At 48.7% G+C, this 23,989-nt stretch overlaps 1 protein-coding gene and 1 long non-coding RNA gene across 3 annotated transcripts in view; both read left to right on the plus strand.

The window, feature by feature from the left end:
- Positions 1 to 2,584: 2,584 nt before the first annotated feature.
- LOC121022218 (uncharacterized) lies at positions 2,585 to 18,103 on the plus strand. Its single transcript, XR_005786861.1, has 2 exons — positions 2,585 to 2,698; positions 17,755 to 18,103. It is a non-coding gene; the product is annotated as an uncharacterized LOC121022218 (long non-coding RNA).
- A 2,283-nt stretch (positions 18,104 to 20,386) lies between these two features.
- Positions 20,387 to 23,989, plus strand: part of ZNF629 (zinc finger protein 629) — an 8,699-nt gene continuing 5,096 nt past the window's right edge. Inside the window, exons 1-3 of one of the 2 annotated variants that reach the window (XM_040463186.1) lie at positions 20,387 to 20,572; positions 23,171 to 23,278; positions 23,434 to 23,980. In XM_040463186.1, the coding sequence (XP_040319120.1) occupies positions 23,206 to 23,278; positions 23,434 to 23,980 (620 nt within the window). In that variant the 5' untranslated portion in view covers positions 20,387 to 20,572; positions 23,171 to 23,205. Of the gene's footprint in view, positions 20,573 to 20,987; positions 21,271 to 23,170; positions 23,279 to 23,433; positions 23,981 to 23,989 lie in introns of those variants that run through there. The other variant, XM_040463187.1, reaches the window with a different exon arrangement.

The following is a 23,989-nucleotide window of genomic DNA, read 5'->3' on the forward strand; positions in this document are numbered from 1 at the left end:
GGCCTCCCTATCCAAAACTTCGTCTTCCTTGTCCTTGACACTTCCTGTTATACCCCCTTTATTTTTTTTTATTACAGTCTTTGTTACCTGTCTTCCTTAGAATTTAACCTCTATAAAGACAGAGATTTTTGGTTTTTTATTTTAGTTTTTAGCTGTTTTGCTCACAAGTGTATCTACAGTGTCTCGAAGAGCCCAGAGTAAGCACTCAACTCTTATTTATTGAATGAATAAATTGATGACTGAACTACAGCATGCTGCTGGGCACTTTTTTTTTTTTTAATGTTTATTTATTTTTTGAGAGAGAGACAGACAGAGTGTGAGCAGGGGAGGGGCAAAGAGAGAGAGGGAGACACAGAATCCAAAGCAGGCTCCAGGCTCTGAGCTGTCAGCAGAGCCCAATGCGGGGCTCGAACTCACAAGCTATGAGATCATGACCTGAGCTGAAGTCAAGACGTTTAACTGAGCCACCCAGGTGCCCCATGGGCACTTTTGTAATAAAAAGGGAAAGTCTTAAAAGAGTATGTTGTAAATCTGACAGATTCATAGCTCTGAGGCAAAGACAGAAAGAGGCCTTTTTTTTTTTTTCTTTCCCATTTGGACCCATCTTAAAAACAAAACAAAACAACAAAAAAACCCCACAACTCTGGAGTCGGAGGAGAGAGATGCAGAATGACATTTGGGTGGTGCGGGATTAGCATGATGAACTCAAAACTTGTAAGTTAACAGTTTCTTTGACTGGATCATCCGTGCAGAGATGATGAATGCCAGTCACTTTTCTTTTCTACTATTTTATTTTTTTAAAGTAATCTCTACACCCAACATGGGGCTCGAACCCACATCTCGCAATCAAGAGTTGCATCTCCCTCTGACTGAGCCAGCCAGGTGCCCCTCCAGTCACCTTTCTGACTACCAGGACTGGTTTCTGATCCAACACCAGTTCTCAGAATCAGTTTAACGTTTGCAAAATTCCGTAACATTATGAAGCTTCACTTCCTTCTTCTGCACAATAGGGTAATACCTTCACAGTGGTAAGGATTCGGGGAGATAAAGTGTGAAAGTGGCTGTCGGTCCCTGGCCTGCAGCAGGTATCTGATTATTGTTTTCCCTCTCTGCCCTTTTTTGGGAAACTACTTTTCTCTCCTGTGATTTTTTTCTTCCTGCAAACACAGGCTTGTTCCTCAAGAGTTTAAAGTTACATTGCCGGGGCGCCTGGGTGGCGCAGTTGGTTAAGCGTCGGGCTTCAGCCAGGTCACGATCTCACGGTCTGTGAGTTCGAGCCCCGCGTCAGGCTCTGGGCTGATGGCTCGGAGCCTGGAGCCTGTTTCCGATTCTGTGTCTCCCTCTCTCTCTGCCCCTCCCCCGTTCATGCTCTGTCTCTCTCTGTCCCAAAAATAAATAAAAACGATGAAAAAAAAAAAAAAAAGAGATGCTCTTCTAATAAAATGTTAAAAATAAATAAATAAAAAATAAAGTTACATTGCCAATTTTTTTCTTTTTAATCTGAAGTTTTCTCTTCAGGTATGTATGTATGCATGTATGTGTATTTATAAATGTTTATTTTTGAAAGAGAGAGAGAGAGACAGAGAGCGAGTCGCCACTCGCGAGCAGAGAGAGGGAGACACAGAATCCAAAGCACGCTCCAGGCTCTGAGCTGTGAGCACAGAGCCCAATGTGGAGCTTGAACCCATGAACTGTGAGATCATGACCTGAGCCGAAGTCAGCCGCTTAACCAACTGAGCCATCCAGGTGCCCCATTCTCTTCAGGTTTTTAAAGAGTTTTGAAGATATATATTAATTCTAAAAGTATAACTTTTAATTACTTAGGGAGGCAGTTAAAGAAGGACATGAGAGAGAATTAGTGAAGGGTAGTTGGGTTTGGCATTTGCTTCAGGTACACTACTTGGCATATTACCCAAAACCCCAATAAGAGGAATGCTGAGTTCCTGGGTCCTGCCCCAAATCCCTCTTCGGACTCAGAGATTTGTTTTTGTTTTGCTTTTTAAAATTTGAATTAAAGCACACATAACATTTACCATCTTAGTTTTTTTTAAATGTTTGTTTATTTTTAAGAGACAGAGCACAGGCAGGAGAGGAACAGAGAGAGAGGAAGACACAGAATCCGAAGCAGGCTACAGGCTCTAGCTGTCAGCACAGAGCCCAATGTGGGGCTCAAACCCACGAGCCGTGAGATCATGACCTGAACCGATGTCAGACGCCCAACCTACTGAGCCACCAAGGTGCCCCTACCGTTTTAATATTTTTAATGTACAGTTCAGTGGTGTTCAATATAGCCTCAGATGTTTAGAGGGAGCACAGAGCTAAGCATGAGCCCTAGATTCAGCCCACATGGACTTGAACTCCTGGCTCCTCCTGTTACTACGTGGCCTTAGGCAAGTTACTTGGGCGTTGGAGCCTCAGCCTTGTCATCTGCAAAGAGATACAGTATTGACTCCACAGCGTTGTGAGGCTGGAAGGAGGCCACGGGTATGAAGCACTTGGCAGCGCTTGGCTCAGAGAGTGCCTCAGTACATGTTAACCATTGTTATTCTAGAGCTTGGAATTCAGAATCAGAATCAGGTTGGGTTTCACTCACAAGGTCACATGGATACAGCTGGGTCCTAGACGTAGCTTCGGCTGAATCCTGAGCAGAGCCGCCAGGTCGAGGGGTCTGTGAAGTGCTCCTGGCTTTCAGGACTGCGTAAGGGCTCTGCTCTCTGTTCTCTGGGGCTGCCTCTCCACCCCTCTGCGTCACTCAGGGTTGGGGGAGTGGGGGTGCTGCTTCCAGACATAGGACTGGACTGAAACTCGGTATCTACTGCTTCTCTGGGGCATTTCCTTATGGCACGTATATCCTCAGATGTTACCAAATGCCTGCTATGTGCCAGGCAGTGTGCTAGCTGCCAGGGCAGTGCAAAGATGGATACGATTTGGACCCCTCCCTCAAAGATCTTATAACCTAAGGGGATAATACATGTGTGACTATGCCACTTACCCAGCTGGTAACTATTTCTTTTTTTTTTTAATTTTTTTTTCAACGTTTATTTATTTTTGGGACAGAGAGAGACAGAGCATGAACGGGGGAGGGGCAGAGAGAGAGGGAGACACAGAATCGGAAACAGGCTCCAGGCTCTGAGCCATCAGCCCAGAGCCTGACACGGGGCTCAAACTCACGGACCGTGAGATCGTGACCTGGCTGAAGTCGGACGCTTAACCGACTGCGCCACCCAGGCGCCCCAGCTGGTAACTATTTCTTGATCACCTACCATGTGTATGTTGTGTAACAGGCCCAGAGCGCGGCCTCCAGACACGCTGATGAGATGCATGGGTGGATGGAGCTGGTTACTTGGCTGGTTGTCAGGAAATGTTCCACACAGCAGGAGATCTGGCCAAGGACTTGCTGAATGGAATTTACTAATGGAGAGGGTGTGCGAAGATATGGTCCTCAGGTTCATTTGAGAGGACTTGAGGTCATTAGTCTGGCTGTATGTGAGGGTTCTTGAGTGGAAAGTTCAAATGGCTATAGGGTCCAAGAAAGAACAGGAAATGCATGGAGGCTGGGTGCTTCCTCTTCTGTTGTCTTTACACATGAATGCCTCTTGACTTATGATCCATTTGTGCACTTTTGGTAGAGACACAAGAACCCATTACAGGAAAAACAATGCAAGCATGGCAGCTGGTACTCAGGCTCAGAGACAGAGCGTACTTGGGGGTGGAGAGTGAAGCCCAGGGGCACAGTCCTATCTGAAAGGGGAACCCACTTCCCAGTCTGAATCACTTGCTTAGTCTAAGAACATAAGCCAACTGTTTCCAGCTCTGCCGACGCATCAAAAGCTAGAAATCTGGTTGTTACTGTTTTTTAAATGAAATTTCCCAGTTTTAAGGTAAATAGCAACTCGAATTTTGGAAAGAAATTGCCCACCAGTTGAAATACGCTTTCAAATTGTAACTACCAGTCTGTAACTTCTAGTCCGGGAACCAAGAGAGAGATCAGGTTAGAAGGAAGGGCTGAAGCCAAGTTTTAAGTGGCCTTGAATGCTGCGCTAAAGCGTTTTGATTTGAGCTTACAGACGGTTTTAGTTTTTGACCAAGAAAGTTCTTGGAACAGGGGCGTGGCTTGATGCAAGACCTTGGGGACCGGTGGGGTGTAGAGTGACCTATGAAATAAGAAGGAAGCATTCTGGATGTAAGGTGACTGCAGTGAGGCGGGTTTGCGACAATGAAGTTGAAAGATGGTGGCAGTGGGACTGGAAGGACAGAATGGACAATAAAAAGATGAAGTCTAAAAGGAGAGGATGCGGGCAGCGGAGGGGAGTGGCAGGAGAAAAGATGGCTCCAATGTGACCCACGTCTGCCTGCAGAAAGGGAAGGGCGAGCCAGGTCGGGTGCAGCTTGCTGAGATTACAGAAACCAGCCCGACGCTCCGCTACACCGCGGAAGGGGTCGGGAGCGCAAGGCCTAACCAGCACCGCGCAGTGCGGCTCCGCTCCGGGCCCGTCGAGCGCCTGGAACAAGCCGGTTTATGAAACAGGCCGTACAAGCGAGTCGCCTACGAAACGGGGATGATGCCTCCGGGTTCTCCGGGCGGCTGTGGGGATTGTGGAGAAGGCGGACTGGCTGGCACTCGGGAGGGGCGGAATGAGCGGGTGCTTTCTTACCCCGGGCTCTGCAAGGTTCGAGGTCCCTCGGGGGACCAAGCTGCCGGCCCTTCCAGGAGAACCGCCCGCCCGCCTCGTGCCTCCCCCGACCCGCCACCCGGCGGCCGCGTTCAGAGCCGCCTCCTCCCCTCCCGGCCCGGTGCGCCCCTGGGCTTGCGGCATCCGGCCCTCCCCGGCCCAGCGCGCGCGGCGCTCCTTTCCGGAACTCGCGGGGCAGGAGCGCCGGTCGGGGGTCCCCGCCCCGCCCTCTCCGCCCCGAGGCCCCGGCCGAGCGCCGCGAGCCCGGAGCCGGCCTGTGGGATTCCCGGAGTCCGGCCGCGGCCGGAAGTGCGCTTTCCTCCCGCCCCCCGGCGGGGCCGCTCTAGCAGCCCCGGGCGCCGGCGTCTCAGTGGGAATAACCCCTTCGGCCCCAGCCGGCCAAAGCCGCGTCTGGCGGCATCCGTCCCCTTCTCCCTGCGAAGCGCTGAGTTGTCTTGTGTTCTCCCCGACAACGGTTGGAGGATTCTCGTGCCCCTATCAAGAGGACAGCGCCCAGCTCGCTGGGTTCATGTGCCCTGGGCGAAGGTGCTGAGCCATCTCGGACAGGTTATTAAACCTCTCTGAGCCTCGGCTTTCCTATCTGTAAAAAAGCACCGTAACTACCTCAAGGGTTTGCTGTAAGGATTCAGTGAACATGTAAACGACCTAGGAGAGGGCCATTCGCATAATAAGTGCTCAGTAAATGCTAGTTGTCATTGTTTCGATTTTTACTGCTACCTTTGGAAAACGGACAGGTATTAAGAGGGTCAGTTTTGTGGCATGAGAATGAAGAACATGCTAGAAATGATACTAAGAGCTACTATTTATTGAGGGCCTTCTTTGTGCTAGGTTCCTTATACACCTGTCTCTATAGCCTTAGGGCAATTCTGTGAAAGCAGTACTGTTATTCCCATTTTATGGATGAAATTAGGAAATGGGTGGATGTCAGCGTCACATTTGAACTCAAGGCCCTTCTGACTCCAGAGTGCATGCCTTTCTTCTCCACACTGCAGCTCTGATTTTGGAAACATTTTCTGGGAATTCTGAACTAAACCATCAAAGCCAATAGTGCTGTCAGACATGGATGTCCCATTAGTCCAGATTTGAGGAGGCTGTGCAAAACCACCTAACTCCTGCAACAGGCTGAAAATAATGAACAGTGCTGGGGTGCCTGAGTGGCTCGGTTGAGCATCTGACTTCGGCTCAGGTCATAATCTTGCAGTCCGTGAATTCAAGCCCCGCGTCGGGCTGTGGGCTGACAGCTTGGAGCCTGGAGCCTGCTTCAAATTCTGTGTCTCCCTCTCTCTCTGCCCCTCCCCTGCTCATGCTCTGTCTCTCTCACTCTCAAAAATGAATAAATGTTTAAAAAAATAAAAAAAATAATAATGAACAGTGCTGCCCCAGTATAGACGCTATCCTTGCTTAAAGAAAAGGATCTTGTGACCTTCCAAAGAAGCAAGTTGCAGGCATCCAAAGAAAGGCACTGAGTGTATGTACAAATTTTTTTTTAATTTAATTCATTTTTTTTTTTATATTTTTAGTCATCTCTACACCCAACTTGGGGCTTGAACTCACAATCCCAAGATCAGGAGTTGCATGCTCTTCTGACTGAGCCAACCAAGTGCCCCTATTTGTTTAAGGATAAAACAAAACCATGTTTTCAGGTGCAAAAACAATTACCAAAGAGCCCAGCCTTTGATACAACCTGTGGAAACCTCAGTGGCCGGTCAGACCGGCCATTTCTTCCTGCTTCCACTCTCAGGGTCCCTCTGGGCAGTTTCTAGTGGGCTCCAGCATTTGGTACTAAAGGTCTTTTGAGTTGGTGGAACCCTGGAGAATACAGTCAGGCTGTCCTTGTCTTTCATTCCCTAGGGATTTAGCAACTCTGACAGTCATGCAGGAAGGCAGGCAGCCGCCAGGCAGGGGGGGGGGGGGGGGGGGGGGGCGGTGCAGGCATGGAAGCTCTGAGGAAAAGGGCTGGCCGGCCACGGGAGATGAGGAACCAGAGAGTTTCTCACCTCCAGGCCCTTGGTCACACTGCTCCCTCTACCCGGTTTAAGCTTTGAGCGGGCAGGACATTGTGCATCTTGTATTCTGCACCCTAGAAATGCCAAGAAAGCTTCGAGTTTTCCCAGAGTCATTCTCCAAGTTAGTGGTTTAGTCACAACAGGGCACCGGGTGTCTCACACAACAAACCCAAGGGCGGAATGTGGAGTATGGGGCCACCCTGGTCTGATGACCATACACGCTTCCTCCAGTCTTACAACACAGGGTAGATGATTTCTAATCAGATTTCTTTTATGTTTTTCTTTTTCATTTCTTTTTATATTAAAAAAAAAATTTTTTTTTTTTTGAGAGAGAGAGAGCATGATTTGGGGAGGGGAAGAGAGACAGAGACAGAGTGGGAGACACAGAATCCAAACTAGGCTCCCAGGCTCCAAGCTGTCAGCACAGAGCCCAACACGCGGCTCGCACTCATGAACCATGAGATCATGACCTGAGCCGAAGTCGATGCTTAATCAACTGAGCCACCCAGGCGCCTCAACTTCTTTTTGTATTCTGAAAAAAAAAATCATATGGTATAAAAAGACAAAAAGGAAAACAGGCTGTCCTCCTGCCTCTGCTTGTCCCCAGCCCCTACCATCATCCCCTGAGCACTGTGACCAGTTTCTTGTGCGTCTTTCTAAAGATAGTCTATGCATATGCAAGTGTCTCCTTTTAGAAAAACACAAATATGGGGCGCCTGGGTGGTTCCGCTAAGCATCTGACACTTGGTCTTGGCCTCTTGATCTTGGCTCGGGTCGTGATCTCAGGGTTCATGGACTCGAGCCCAGCATCGGGCTCTGCACTGGCAGTGCAGAGCCTGCTTGGGATTCTATCTCTCTCTCTCTGTCTCTCTCTCTGTCCCTTCCCCACTCACACTGTCTCTGTCTCTTTCAAACTAAATAAATATACGTAACAAAAATCACAAAAATGACAACACGTTGTAGTCACTTGCTTTCCCCCCTGCTTCTTTCATATAACAACGTATCTTGGAGAATGTCTCATGTCAGTTTGTACATATCTGCTTCATTTTTTCCCCCACAGCTGCTGAGTATTTCGTTATATAGATATGCCATAATTTATTTAGTCAACTTCCCTGTTAGTGGACATGTAGGTTATGTTCAGTCTTTTGTGATGGAAACAACACTTTGCTGAATATCACTGTGCACACCATGCCTGTAGAATCTAGAAGTAGACTTGTCAGGTCAAAGGGTGTACGCATTCTGAATTCTGATCAGGGTTGCCAAATTTTCCTTTTCCCAAAGAGGCAGTGCAGATATATGCTCTTACTAATAATGTTTGAGAGTGCCTCTTTCTTCCACATAGTCCATAAGCAAACTATATTTGCAAGCCTCTTAGGTTAAAAATAGTATTTCATGGTTGTTTGTATTTGCATTATGAGATTTCTTTTGTAACAAACACTGGTAAGAGGGAATTGAAACCTACCACTGGAGGTGTAAAAATTTTTTAAAGTTTATTTATTTATTTTGATAGAGCGAGTAGAGGAGGGACAGAGAAAGAGGGAGAGAGAGAGAGAATCCCCAAGCAGGCTCCACACTGTCAGCACAGAGCCCAATGTGGGGTTCAAACTCACAAACCATGAGATCGTGACTTGAGCCAAAGTTGGACACTTAATCGACTGAGCGACCCAGGTGCTCAGGTGTAAAATTTTTAAAAAGCACTGTGCACCTTGAATTAATCCTCATCTCCTGATCTGACTTGGAGAAGGAAAAAGAAAATTTGCCAATGAACGCTTTAAGCCACGTGACCCATTGGAGAAAAGACACAAAATCTAGAGACAAATGAAGTCTTAGTTTTCAAAACAAGAGAAACATACTAATAATACAAGCCAAAGCAGAAAACTTGATGTTTAACTCAACGGGAATCTTAAATCACACCATTAAACAGATGATTGGTAAGGCGCGGGGAAGAATAAGGGTCTGGAGTCCTAAGGACTGCATTAAATCACAGCTCTTACTAGCAGGGTGACCATGGGCAAGTTATTTCACGTATCTCTGAACTTCTATTTCATCAGCATAAAGTCGAGGCAGAAATAACCACTGGCGGAGTTATTGTAAAAAGTTTAAAATAACTCACATCAAATGCTTGACACAAAAGATATTCATTAAAATGGAAGGAAGAAGGTCAAATCCAAGCCCTGTGGGGTTACAGGCCCTAGACCCCTGAGCAAAAGGAAGATCACCTGGACATAGAACAGCTGGAAGCAGGCAGAGCTTGATCGCCCCTGTAAAAAGCAGGCTTGTCCAAACCTAGTGGTCAGATCTCAAGGGTGAAAAACCAAACGACAAAACCTCCACGTATTATTCCCCTTACGATAATGTGAAACAGAGCCATCTTCTTGCCAGTTGTGTATTTCTAGAGCCACGGGGTTTCATTCTTTGTGAATGCCTGCTGGAGCTGGCTAGGAGAAGATAATATTGTGTATCTACCAACCCGCTAAAGCCAAAAGATACATGTTGTAGGTAATCCCTTTACTGGGATTGCTTAAAGTGGGATGTGTGATTTGTAGCCATGCCTTTAATTTTTTTAATGTTTATTCTTTTTTTGGGGGGGGGTAGAGACAGAGCAGGATCGGGGGAGGGGAGAGAGAGAGGGAGACATAGAATCTGAAGCAGGCTCCAGGCTCTGAACTGTCAGCGCAGAGCTGGACTCGGGGCTGGAACTTACAAACTGATCATGACCTGAGCCACCCAGGCGCCTCGTTAACAGTGGCTTTAAAAGCTGGATTGGCTGGATTTATGAACTTAGCACAGCTATGAAATATCTCCTACACCACTGGGGCTTGGTTTCCCCATCTGTCTCTGTGTTGGACTGGATTCAGAATTAGGGGATGGGGTTGAAGACATGGTCCTCCGCATCGCAAAATGTCATTTTGATGAGGACTCACAGAACTTTCTCCTTAGCCTCGCATGGACTATGTACCCATATGCTTGGATCTCTAGAAAACTCAGCAAATCTGTAACACTTGTAGCAATAGCCTTATGTCATGTGTTTTCTTACCCACCTGGATTCATGTCATCATTCTCTCCTTTTTACTCCCTTTAGCTTTTTTTGTTTGTTTTTTGTCTTGTTAATGACATTTACTACTTCCGCTACTATCAGTGATCATAGCCAATGTTGAGCAGCTGTGAGTCTTTTTTTTTTTTAAGTTTTTTTTTTTAAGGTTTTTGTTCTGTTTTTGAGAGAGAGAGAGTGCAGGAGGGGCAGAGTGAGAAGGAGAGAGACAGAATCCCAAGCAGACTCCTCATTGCCAGTATGGAGCCTGAGGGGGAGCTCGAACTCACAAACCATGAGATCATGACCTGAGCCAAAATCAAGAGTCAGAGGCTTAACCAACTGACTGAGCCATCCAGGCACCCCAGGGGCTGTGAGTCTTACTAGATGCCAGGCACCTGTCATAGAATATGTGGCTATCTATAAATGCCTCAGGTCCTTTTCAAAACCAAGCAAGGTATAAATAAAGAAACAAACACAACTGCCAGATTCCCTCATCTCCTTTATGGTAGCCTCTTAAAGATGTCTTTTTAAATTTTAATTAAACTGGGTTTCACGCCCCACATGGAGCCCAACACAGGCTTGAAGTTATGACCCTGAGATCAGGACCTGAGTTGTGATCAAATCTCAGATGCTTAAGGGCGCCTGGGAGGCTGGGTTGGTTAAGTGTCTGACTCTTGATACTGGCTTAGGTCATGATCTCACTGGTGATGGGATCGATCCCCGTGTGGGATCAAGACCCACGTTGGGCTCTGTGCTGACAGCGTGGAGTCTGCTTGGGATTCTCTCTCCCTCTCTCTCTCAAAATAAATAAATATAAACTAAAAAAAAAAAAAAAAATCACCCAGGTGCCCCAAAGGTATCTTTTTAATATTTGAGGCCGTATATATTAGAGAAAGGCTGTCCATCTTTGACTTCATGGTCCTCTTTATGGACCTTTATTTGTAAATGAACAAATCTACAAAGCAAAACAAAACCTCTTAGTAATCAGAAGCCATTAGTCAAGTGTTAACAACCTTACAAAACTCACACCCTAAGAGCCTGTGAGGAAAGCAGGGAAGGCTAGAAGGCCACAGAGAACTGCAGTCCCAGAATAGTCTTGCCTCCTTTACACAGTGAAAACAAGAATAGGGACTGAGTGTTCCCTCATGCCAGGCCCTGGTCTAAGACTTGTCATGTGTTAATGCGTTAATCCTCACACCCACCTATTATGTAGGAATTGTTTTCTATGGTTATAAGGTTACTAGGTTCACAGATGAAGGAAATTTTCTAGATTTCATTTATATGGATTTCAGCAAGGCATGGAATCAAATCTCTCCTCACATCCTTGAGACAAGATAGATATAGGCTGGAAATCCTGCATTTGGAGTCACAACTAATTACAAGATTATGGACCACCAAAGCCAGGGAAATGCTCATAGATTTGACCCACTGTTTCTTTTTCTGGGACTGTCTTTTAAGAAAATGATCGAAATTTCAGAGATATACTCTCAGAGATGTTCACCAAATTTTATTTGTAAGAGCAAAAACTAAAGGCAGTGTAAATATTCAACAACAGGGCAATGACTCAGAAAAATATGGTGTATCTAGCAGGAATCATACAAACAGCCATTAATTTTTTTTTTTAATTTTTGAACGTTTATTCATTTTTGAGAGACAGAGAGAGACAGAGCGTGAGAGGGGGAGGGACAGAATGAGAGAGGGACACAGAATCTGAGAATCTGAAGCAGGCTCCAGGCAGGCTCTGAGCTGTCAGCACAGAGCCCGACACGGGGCCCAAACTCATAGACTGTGAGATCATGACCTGAGCTGAAGTCAGATGCTTAACCGACTAAGCCGCCCAGGCACCCCTAGACAGCCATTAAAATTTTGGCTGGGAAGACATTAAAGCACCAAAAACATAGAACTAAGCTTTTTAAAAAAGCTTAGAAAAAATATATAGGAAGGAAATACAGCAAGGGGCAAAAATAATTGAACTGGGAGCAGATGAAAAATGAGTAATTTCGCTTTTTAATATGTTCATTAGTATGGTTATGTTATTTTTTATTTTATTATTTTTTTAAAAGTAGGCTCCTTGCCCAATGTGAGGCTCGAACTCATGACACTGAGACCAAGAGTTGCATGCTCTACTGACTGAGCCAGCCAGGCACCCCTAGTTATATTATTTTTGTTAAAATTTTTTATTTAATGTTTATTCATTTTTGAGAGAGAGAGAAAGAGAGACAGAGCATGAGCAGGGAAGGGGCAGAGAGAGAGGGAGACACAGAATCCGAAGCAGTCTCCAGGTTCTGAGCTGTCAGCACGGAGCCTGATGCGGGGCTCGAACCCAAGAACCATGAGATCATGACCTGAACCAAAGTCAGACGCTCAACCGACTGAGCCACCCAGGTGCCCCTATATTATTTTTCTAGTACCAAAAAAAAAAAAAAAAAAAAAGGTATCTAAGCCAAAGGTGAAAGCTAAAGCTAACTACTGGGGGAAAAAACGAACAGTCAGTATGTACACACACTTCATTCAATCTTCACACTCTTTGGAGCGGTCGTTTCCCTATTTTACAGCTGAGGAAACAGAGATTCAGAGAAGGTCCGGTGATTAGAACAAGGTCTCACAGTTGAATGTGGCAGAAACAAGAATTGAAACAAAGTCTGACTGGCTTTCCAGTTCCTCGGCTTTCACTACCAGGGTTCTCACCATATAGGACAGCTGCCAATCTATGGTACCTTCGGGTGATTTACGGACGGGTGCCCCCCTCGGGACAGACGGACTGCTGAAATTTTCCTTCTCTGGGCAGGCAGCCTCTACAACATGGCCTTTGGCTTTTGGATGAAGCCAGGGTTGAAATGCGATCATACCTGTCCCCGGCCGGTGCCTTTGTGTACAACGTAACTTGTACCAGCGTCCGGGCAGCACGCAAGGTGGTGCCCAGGTGCTGGGACAGCCCCGGGAGAAAGGTGGCCCTCCCTGTTCTCCTTCAGGCCCTTTGATTCCACCCAGGGGAGAGTCTCATCTTGGTGCTAGGCCTTTATCCCCTCTCGGCTCTCTCTGTGCCTCCGACTCTGGCACTTTCTCACATACACACAAAAGGAACCCCTTAGGGGCATCAGTTAAGTCTCTGACTTTGGCTCAGGTCATGATCCCGCAGTTTGTGAGTCCGAGCCCCACACCCAGCTCTGTGCTGACAGAGCCTCGACCCTGCTTTGGATTCTGTGTCTCCCTCTCTCTCTCTGCCCCTCCCCCCCTCAAAAATAAATAAACCTTACAAAATAAAACAGAAACAATGCAAAAACTGAGTCCCTTAGACCCAGAGTCTTCACCTAATTATGCAACAATATATCAATGGTATTTATTAACATAATTTAATATTGATTGAATTTTGTACTGTAAAATTCACATAACATTTATAATTTCAGCCATTTTGAGGTATACAATTCAGTGACATCTAGTACATTTACACTGATGTGCAACCATCACCTCTATCTAGTTCCAGAACATTCTCATCACCGCAAAGGAAATATTGTACCCATTAAGGTGCCACTCCCCAATCCTCCTTCCCCCCACTCCTGGCAACCATTCATCTGCTTTGTGTCTCCATGGATTCGCCTGTTGTGGATACTTCATAGAAACGGAATCATAAAATACGCAGCCTTGTGTATCTAGTTCCTTTCACTTAGCATAATGTTTTCAAGATTCTTCCGTGTTGTAGGACATATCAGTAATTTATTCCTTTGTATGGCTTAATTCATTGTATGAATAGACACCACATTTTGTTTATCTGTTGGACATTTGGGTTGTTTCCACTTTTTGGCTATTATGAATAGTGTTGCTATGAGCATTTGTATATAAGTTTTGATGTGGACCTATGTTTTCATTTCTCTTGGGTACAGACGTGGAATTGCTGATAGTTCTATGTGTAACTTTTTGCGGACCACTAAATTGTTTTCCACAGTGGCTGTGCCATTTTCCGTTCCCACTGGCAGTATATGAGGGTTCAATTGCTCCACCTCCTCACCAACACCGGTTACTCTCAGGTTTCTAGAAAATATTATTATTATAACTGTTCTTGTGGGTGCGAAGTAGGATCTCATTGTGGTTTTGATTTGCATTTCCCTCATAGCCAGTGATGTTGAGCATCTGTTCATGTGCTTGTTGGCCATCTGTAGATCTTCTCTGGAGAATGTGCAAGTTCTTTGCCCATTTTTTAATTGAGTTGTTTGTCTTTATTGTTGAGTTGCTACAGTTCTTTATATATGCTGGATATAAGTCCCTTATCAGATATATGGTTTGCTAACGTTTCCTCTCCCATTCTGTTGTTGTCTTCACTTTCTTGATAGTTTCCTTTAATGTACAATATGTTTAAATTTTGATGAAGTCCAATTTACCTATTTTTTCTTTTGTTGCTTGTATTTTTGGTGTCATATCAAGAAACCATTGTCAAATCCAAAGTCATGAAGATTTACCCCTAAGTTTTCTTCTAAAAGTTTTCCAGTGTTAGGTCTTTGAACCATCTGGAGTTACTTTTGCATTGCATTCATTTTTACACTTACGATTTATAAGGAGCAATTTCCTATTCATCACACTGACATTGAGTTTCCTTCTCAGATATTTTTCTTTCAATGAAGGAAAATGCACTGAACAGAGGAAAAATATCAAATAAATAACAGTGCAGGGGGTACCCGGATGTGGCCAAGATGGCGGGTAAAACATAGGAATCCCTGCAGTCAGATTGTGACAAAAGGTGAGGGAGGTTCTCTAGGAGACACTGTAGTTCAGGAAGGAAGGGGTAGGATTTAGCTGGATTTTGAAGAAGGGAAGCCCCAGACCCGGAGTCAAAAAATCCAAGACCTACAGATCCCAAGTTCTCACAGTTGCTCTGTGACTGGAACATGTTAACTGACCTGTCTGAAGTCCGACTGTTCCCTTGTGAGTAAAAAAAAAAAAAAAAGGGTGAGAATAACTGCCTTGTATCAAGAGAAACAAATTCTTCAATGTGAATGAGAGTATACGTTATAAAACAGTCAATGGGGGTGGATATCAGGGCGGAGACTCACATTGGCTGGCATTTGAATAGGACCCTGATGACAGGTGAGACTTGCCCGTGTGGAGAGAGAAGGGGAAGCATTCTAGAGAAGGCTGGGGTGGAGCCTATGACCCAGTGTGTCGGTGGGATCACATTAGAGGGCTCTGAGAAAGGAGGCAGAAAGGCTGGTTTCAGATGGGACCCAACGCTCTGGGGGTTTGGGGCTTCATTTTTCCAGCCACAAGTCTAGGTTCCCTAGAGTGTGGCAGCGGTGGAATCAGGCTTCAAGTGTTTGAGAGCTTACTGATTTAAGTGTTGTAACCTTGTGTGACAATATAATCCTCTCCTCCATCTGTCTTCAATCTCCTTTCCCATGCTTAGGCTACAGTAGAGCATCTGTTCCAAGGGTGCTGGAGACCTCTCTGGAAGGTTAGTCCACGTGTCACATATGGGTAGGAAATCCTTTGAATTTGATTTAACGTGACTTGGATCAGGACAAACCTGAAAAGGAAATCAACGTGTTGTTTTAACCCCACGATCTCCATTCCAACCTTATACTCAATATTTACCATTTAAAAAGTGATTTTGAGGGGGGTCTGGCTGGCTCAGTCAAAAGAGTGTGCAACTCTTGATCTCAGGGTCAAGCCCCATGTTGGGTATAGAGATTGCTTAAAATAAATAAATGAACTTAAAAAAAATAAAAATGCATCCTTAAACAAAATAATATATATTCTGCAAGAATTATAATAAATAAACAAATAAATAGTAAAAAGTGATTTTTAAAAATTGGAAATCATCAAACAGAACCAAGAATCCAAAGGTAAGCCTTCCTCTTACCCCAGATCCTCAGTCCTCCTGCCCAGAAACCACTATCGTTTATAGGCACATATGTATCCTCCCCAAATAGTCAAACATACACAAAAGTATTTCAGAGAGTAATACCCTTACCATTGAGAACATTTGATCTGACGTGTCATTTTGCAGATGAGATAACGGAGGCCCAGAATTGTGATGACTAGAGCTATTTCAGCTCATACCTTCATGCAGATACTTGGTAAACAAAACGGTATACATATATTTATGTGCTTTTATTTTTTATTTATTTAAAAAAAATTTTTAAGCAGGACCCATGCCTAACACGGGGCTTGAACTCACAACCCTGAGATCAAGAGTAGCATGCTCTACCAACTGAGCTAGCCAGGTGCCCATATTTACTTTTATTTGTATTTAAATTATATATATCTACATTTACTTACCCAACTATATATGTGGTTTCCTATAGCTTAGTCAAAGTTATTGTCAAAATATAAAAATCTATTGGGGCACCTGGGTGGCTCAGTTGGTTAAGCGTCCAACTTTCGCTCAGGTCATGATCTCGAGGTCTGTGGGTTTTGAGCCCCGTGTTGTCTGTGCTCCAGCTCAGAGCCTGGAGCCTGCTTCAGATTCTGTGTCTCCCTCTCTCTCTGCCCCTTCCCCACTCACACTCTGCCTCTCTCTCTCTCAAAAATAAATAAACATTAAAAAACATAAACAAAAATAAAAATATAAAAGTTCTTAATTTTCAAAAATTAAAAAAAACAAACAAAACCCGCTATTGATCATGAGGCCGGAGGAGAGGCATTCTGAGGGTGAACAAAGTGATGCTTTTCAGAAGAACCGTGGGGGACCAGGTGGGTGGGAAGAAGCCAGGGGGACAGGAGGCTGGAGAACCTGTCAGAAGTCACTGTGGTAATTCAGGGATGAGAACTAGGGGGTGACAGTGGCTTGGGGCAGGGGGGACAGAAGAAGTGGGCAGAGTCAGCAGGGGTGCCATATGCCTGAGGACCTACTGAGGAACGGGGTTCACAGGACGGCCCTTCAGGCCTTGGGGAGCAGATGACTGGGTATCGTGTAGAGAAATGGAGCTGGTGAATCTGGATGACTGTGACGTGGACAGGTCTGGTAGGCAAATGGAGAGAAAGAACAAGCCTGCAATGACAGGAACAGGGCTAGCCACTGACACGAATGATTTTTGGTACTGACCACGTTGAGCTGGAGATTTTTGAGGAAGAGAACGTAAGGAAAGGTCGTGGCTCTGAGCCTTAGGGACATGGTGGTTAGGAGTCACCAGGAGGGTAGGACTTGATGGGAGCAGCCTTAGGGAGCAGCTGTAGGTTCTTGAGCAGAGGATTGACTGATCCTGGCATCTCAGAGGTGGAAGGGATCTCCTAGCTCTGGGACCCTGCTCTTCTTCCACATTTGAGTTCCACACTCCTAAAAAAGCAGCCCCCAGTACACCCTGTGGGCGTGCACATCTCCAGGGAAGAAGCATTTCCTGCTGGCATCTGCTGGAGCCTCCCCTGCCTGTGGTTAGACAGCCGTCCTACTGAGCAGCCTTCTCAGCTCCACACTCTCAGCCTGAGAGTGGCCCCCTCCGTACAGCAGATGGTTGGAGCCTCTGCTCGAGGCCCTGGGTCATCCCAAGTTACACACTCCCTGTGTCTCTCAGGACACAGTTTCCAGGCTCCTGATTCTCCTTCCTGCTGGGCAGAGGGCTGTGTGCTCTGACGAGAAAGAAGGAGGCAGCCCTGGCTAGAGTTGATCACCTCTGAATTCTTGTATCATCTCATTTACCCCTCCCGTCCCTTGGGGAACCAAGGCCCATCTTTCTAAGGAAGAAGCCAAATCCCCAAGAGACAAAGTGAGTTGCCCAAGACCACAATGAGTGGTGAGGACAGAGCAGGGTGGGGACCAGGGTCCACCTCTAGGACCTCACTGCTCTCACAGCAACTTGGACTTTGGGATACAAGGGCGTGCGTTCAGGGGCCATGTGGAAGGCTGCTGAGCCCTGACCGAGAACAACACGGCGGTGGGCTGTCCATGAAAGACAAAGGGGGGTGGGTCATCCTCATCTTTCTAGGAGTTCCCCTGCCAGGAGGGTCTCCTTTCGGGCCGCTGTGCCAGCTGCCTGTAAGTAACAGGACAGCATACTGTCACCTACAGTCAGAGCACCTTTTGCTTTCCTAGGAGCAGGACAAGCAAACTGTTGCCGGAGGAGGACGGCTTGGACTGACCAGGCATGCTCCACCCTGCAGATTCCTCTCTTCAGCTCCTGGAGCAAGATGAGGAAGAGGACAGCAGGGCTGATTGGTTCCAGACACACCTGAGCCATTCGGAGAGTTGTGGTTAGGGGCCATGTGACCCTAGAGTCAGCATGCTTAGGTGTGAAACCAGCTCTGTCCCTCGTAAGCTATGTGCAAGTGATTTCCTCTATCCTTGGGCTGATAATACTGGTTTCATGAGTTGTTGTGAAGTTTCATGGAGCCCTTGGAATAGGTCTGGCGTGCAGTAAATACTCAATGAACGTAACTACTCAGAGGACATCATCCTTGTATTTATTACTCTAAACCTGGCGGACACAGACCAAGGGGTACAGAATCAGTACCTATGGTCAAATGGGTGTTGGAGCATCCACAATGGATGATCATTGATAAACTGAGACCACCTCTCAGCTGCATGGTTGGAGTCCCAATAGGAGCCACAGGGACTGACAAACTAGAAAGCCACTGGCGTTGTAAGGAAGGAAGCTACTGCCCAGCCAGTTGCTGTCATGTGAAAATTTGGGTCTTGTGGCCATATCTTTGGATTTTCCAAAGAAGTGGGAAATTTGGATTTGTATATGAAATGAACTGATTTTTAAACTTGTTGGGTTTTTTTTAAGTCATGTATTTATTTTGAGAGACAGTGAGAGCAATTGGGGAGGAGCACAGAAAGAGGGAGGGAGGGAGGGAAGGGGGGAGAGAGAGAGAGAGAGAGAGAGAGAGAGAATCCGGAGCAGGCTCCACACCATCAGTGCAGACAGAGACTGACGCGGTGGCTGGAACCCATGAATTGCGAGATCATGACCTGAGCCGAAGTCAAGAGTCGGATGCTCAACCGACTGAGCCACCCAGGTGCCCCTAAAAGTACTAATTTCTAAAAGTGGCAATTAATTTGGTTAAAAAACTGCACACATAACAAAAAGGGTATAGGCCAATTTAAACTCTTCTGTGAGCCTCCAGGGCACAGCTTTCCCATAAACTTACCGCCCCCCCAGGCCAGGTCAGGTTTCTGCAGCCCTTGGAGGGGAGGAGACGGTAGTGACAGTTGGAACTGCCCCGCAAGCCACTCAGATCCCAAATCCTCCTCTTCTGCACCTGTCTCAGAGCAAGGGTGTCTGAACTATGAACGTGATTGTGCGGCCAGAGCCCAGCGTTGCCCAACTTTGCCACATCTGACCCAGAAACAGCTGGAAGAGATGGGAGGATGACCATCCCACGTGTTGTGTGAATTGAGCACCTACTACATGCCTGTCACTGTTCCAGGAGTTGGAGAGACAGCAGTGAGTCCAAGAGGCCAGCCCCTCCCCTGGTGGCACGGACATTAAGGTGCGTGCGCACAGGAGGGAGGCACAAGTACAGACAGACGCAAACATGCAAATATTCCATCAGGGGTGATGCATGCTGTGCTGTGAGAAACGGAGCAGGGAAAGGGAGACCAGGAGGGGCGAAGGCCCTGAGGTGAGAGTGAGGTGTCTGTCAAAGGTGATGGGAGCCAGAGATAAGATGCAGACATGCCTGAACGGAAGGTGCATGAAGGAGTCAGCGCTGAGAAGTGAGCAGGGGCAGGGCCCAGTGGGGCTCTCTCTCCTGGTGACCACATTCTCTGAACCCCACATGTAGGCCCAGAGGAGCTGCCGTCCTCTTTAGCGATTTCTGACATACAGTTTGTTCCTGTGCTCGCTCCCTCACATCCCTGGGCAGATAACCCTGTTCACACTCTCCTGTGAATCTTTTGTGTCTATAACATACACACTATCAAACGTCTTGAGTTCTTGAGGGTGGAAAGCCCGATTCTTGTTCGGCTCTGAGATCTCTCCGCCTCTATGTTCCCCACAGTACAAACGTGTGCAAGTGAAATAATGACCTGATCTTAAGCATGTTACCGCACTTCTCACATCTTAGTTTCTTTTCCTGCAAAATGGGAATAATCATGGACTGTGGTGAGGAGGGAGGAGATGAAGGCTTTAAAACTTGGGAGCCCAGGTAACCTGGGCCTTGGGAGGCCCCTAGTGTTCTCAGGTTTTTAAAGGTCTCTCTAGCTATGAGCTATGAAAGGCCCTCCTTGGTCAGGGAATCCCCATTGACTTCCCTCCTGCCACCAGGGCAGCTAAGGGGGAAAGAAGCATGCTAGAAATCCCTCCTGGCTGCGCTTGTCCTTTCAGCCCAAATTCTTGTTGCCATGACTTATGATTTCATTTAAGCCATTTTTAGTCTGTAGGATGTTCCCTCCCACACCACAACCCAGGCTCATCTGAGCCCCATCCCTGGGTCTGAGTCCCAACAAAGGCAGGCCCAGGGGACAAGCAGCCACCAAATCCAAGATAGGGCTTTCTGGGAGTGGCTGGCAGAGTCCCTTGGAGATGGAGAGTGGCCAGCAATCTGGAGACCCCCACTGGCATCTGGGTTCCCCCGAGATTCTCCCGCTAGAGACAGAGGGGCGTCGTCTCGGCCACCTCCCCGCTCCCCGTCCTCTTTTTTTTTTTCCCAGGCTGCGGGAGGCGAAGGGTTAAATCCCATAGAGCTGATGCTCTGACTCCAGGCTAGAGGGGCCCGGGAAGCTGGGGTCACTTCCTGCTCCGTCCCAGTCACCCTGAACTGGTCCCCGGGTCCTCAGCCTGGGATCACCCCTTGAGAAGGACCCCAGAGTCCTCGGCGTCCAGCCCGCCCCCCGAGGCAGGGCATTCAAGGGGTTAAGTCCCCTGGGGCTGGATTCTGCCTTCCGGCCTTCCCCAGACCCCAGAGCCGTGAGTTGGGGACGCCTGGGTTCCTGGGGGGTGGCCCGGAGGGCCCGGGACGGCCGCCGGGAACAATGGGGCGCGGGAGGCGGGGGCGCGCGGGCCTGCGCCCCCTCCCCGCCCCGGGCGCCGGTGGGGTGGGGGCCGGGCCGGGGCCGCGAGGGGCCGAGGATTCTGGGAAGAGCGCGAGGGTCTGGCTGTGGGGGAGGGGAGGGAGGGCGTGAGCATTCTGGGAAGAGGGAATTGGGCCGCCGGCGGGCCGGGGCGCAGCGGAGCGCCGGAATCCTGGGGGCCCCGCGGGCAGGGGAGGCCGGGATGCCGGTCTCCGGCCCGGGAGCCGGAACAGGGTCGTGGGTACCGGCCCGAGCAGAAGTCCAGGGTCCGGGCTGGTGCGGGCGTTGGGGTGGGGGGGTGCCGGGGCCAGGGCGGCTGCATTCCCGCAGCAGCCTCCATGTCAGGGTCACCCTGGGCCGCTCTCCGCACGTCTGTGAGGCAGCCTCCTGCTTCTCTCCTTCCCTCTCTCCTTCCCTCCGCAGCTCGGCTGGAGCGGGGTCCAAGGCCGGTGCCCTGGGGTCTGGGCCTGGGTGGGCTCTCAGCACTTCTTGTCTCCCTTGGTGTTCCCACTTTCCTACTCCATGGCTGCCTTGGCTTTAACCCTTTCCCTTCTGCTCTGGACAGCTGAGCTTGAATTTCTCGGGACATTCAAGGTACATGAGCTCTTACCTGTCCTAGGCGAGCACAGCAGGCCTCTTCAGAATAGGCAGCCCCCAGCTCAGCGGAGGCTCCCTGCCTCCACCACTCCAAAGACACTTACAGATGGGGGAGGGGGCATCCTCATAGTCTACGTTGCTGCAGAGATGAAGAAATTAATTTACTTCCCAAAATCTAACTCCCATCCCTCCTGCTGCTGTTTGGCAGGGTCCGGCTAGCTCCTGCTTCACTTTGGTTGTCTCCCAGCTGCCTCCTCATGAGTCTTTTCTGCGTCTTCTTGCACCACTGCCCCCATACATGCAGTGCCCATCCCACACAGCCACTCACAGCCCCGGGCCTCCCCAGGGACTCTGTTCAGGCTCTAAACATTGTGGGAACCTAGAATTTAGCTCCCGTGGCCTTATGCCCTCATCCTGGAATCCTATCACCCTTTTTGGAGTGATAGCTACCTATGTTTTACCTGGAGGCCACTCTGGACTCCTATTCCTTTGCTGTCATCCCCTTGCAAATTGACCCTTAAAGGCATTAGGCCACCCAGGTTTTCCAGGAACAGGGGCATCTCATTCATTTCACCTTCATTCATTCAACAAAACTTAGCAAGCACCTCTTTATGTGTCAGGCACCGTCCTAGGCATGGGATACGGCACCAACAAAACAGAGCAAATGAAATAGAAGAAGGGGTGCCAGGATGGGCATGATAATGGCAGGCTTCGGTGGGGAGTACTGTTTTGAGATCACAGGTGCAGACTGTCAGGCCTAGTCACTGGATTCAGCAAGTCACGGAAACCTCTTGGTCCTGGGAATTTCTCTATCTCGTGGCCAGCAGGTTCTGTCTGAGCTGTCTTCATCACCATCTCCTGCCAGCAGCCCACATTTATGAGTTTCACGTGACTCCCAAGGTCATCTCCCTCTCGGAGGCCAGGGCAAGCCAGACACAGAACCTTGCATTTCTGGTCTTAGTGCTGCCACTTCCCAGTCTGTGACCTTGGAGAAATCTCCCTGCGTGTTGATTTCCTGATCTGTAAAATGGACAACCTGATTCCTGGGGCCCCTAGCAGGCCTGTGGGGAGGATTGGGAGAGATAACAAGGACACCACAGACACCGTGTCAGCTGCTGGGCACCCTCCACACACCTGTCCCTTCTCCCTTTGCCTTTCCACTTCCCTCTCAAGGTCATTCCTGCTGAAGCCCCCGATGGCTTTTAACTGCCACCACCGCCCCCCACCCCTCCTCCCCACCCTGGCTGCTCTACCCCTCCCCGGCTGCTTGACCTTCTTTCTGTGTGGATAACAGATAACGGGAAAATGCCCCAGTGCTTTTGGAGAGCCCCTGTCCCCTCAGGGAAATCTGATTGCTTTTTTTTTTTTTTTAACTCTTCAAGTGTTGTGTTCCAGGCACTGTCAGTTCTCTGGGCTCATAAGGAAAGTTTATTGGTCCCAATTAGCAGCCCCATTAAGGAGGAAAATTAGAGTCTTAATGAGCTTCCTCTGATTAGCAAAATAACAGGTTTCTCAGCCTCTGGGCATCAGAGGGGTTGGGTGAGAGCCTCCTTCCCCTGTGGGTGTCAGATGCTTCTCTAGCCCCCAGTCTGGGTTCAAAGGGTTATGGCTGATGAGCTTTTAATTACACTCTTAAACTCACCTACTGGCTTAGTTGTGCACTGAAGATCTGGAGCAGGAGTCAGGCCTGCAGGGGTAGGGGGCCCACGGTGAGAACTGAGAACGTGAGAACGGATGCCCAGAAAAATGGGGAGGTGGGAAGCTGAAGTTCACACAAGGAGTAATAAGGCCTGGGGCCGGCAGGTGAAGGAGTGGGGACTTGGGGAGTAAAGAAAAGCAGATGAACTCCATTGTGTGTTCCTCTCTCCACCCCCACCCCCACCCCTGCCCCCACCAGGGTCCCTGGAACACTGGGCAGTCCTGAGCTCTGGGATGGAGCCTGAGGCGGCGCTGTGGGGCCCAGATCTGCAGGGTCCTGAGCAGAGCCCCAACGATGCTCACAGAGGTGAGGGGCACAAGAAGGGACTGCAGTCCTGACAAGACAGCGGCCCCAGTTCAGGGAGGGGCCCAGACTCTGGGGGAAACCCAGGGGAGGGAAGAGAGACCCGACCCCGCGTTCTGAAAGGAGATGGGGGCTGGAGACTCCCTTTCTCTCTGTAGGTGCCGAGAGTGGGAACGAAGAGGAGAGCCCTCAGCAGGAAAGTTCTGGGGAGGAGATCATCCTGGGAGATCCAGCTCAGAGTCCAGAATTCAAGGACCCATCAGAGATGCCCCTGGAGAAACCCTCCCAGGATCCCGCAGTCCCTGGGGACCCCCCGACCCCACCGGGTCACCCCAACCCTTTGGACCACCAGACCCCCCTGGACCCCCCCGCCCCCGAGGTAGTCCCTACCCCGTCTGACTGGACCAAGGCCTGTGAGGCCAGCTGGCAGTGGGGGACTCTGACCACGTGGAACAGCCCCCCGGTGGTCCCGGCCAACGAGCCCAGCCTGCGGGAGCTGGTGCAGGGTCGCCCCTCCGGGGCCGAGAAGCCCTACATCTGCAACGAGTGCGGCAAGAGCTTCAGCCAGTGGTCCAAGCTGCTGCGCCACCAGCGCATCCACACGGGCGAGCGGCCCAACACCTGCTCGGAGTGCGGCAAGAGCTTCACGCAGAGCTCGCACCTGGTGCAGCACCAGCGCACGCACACGGGCGAGAAGCCCTACAAGTGCCCCGA

This window comes from Herpailurus yagouaroundi, unplaced genomic scaffold (genome assembly GCF_014898765.1).
Source record: "Herpailurus yagouaroundi ecotype Mexico unplaced genomic scaffold, PumYag 379, whole genome shotgun sequence".
Classification (NCBI taxonomy): Eukaryota; Metazoa; Chordata; class Mammalia; order Carnivora; family Felidae; genus Herpailurus; species Herpailurus yagouaroundi.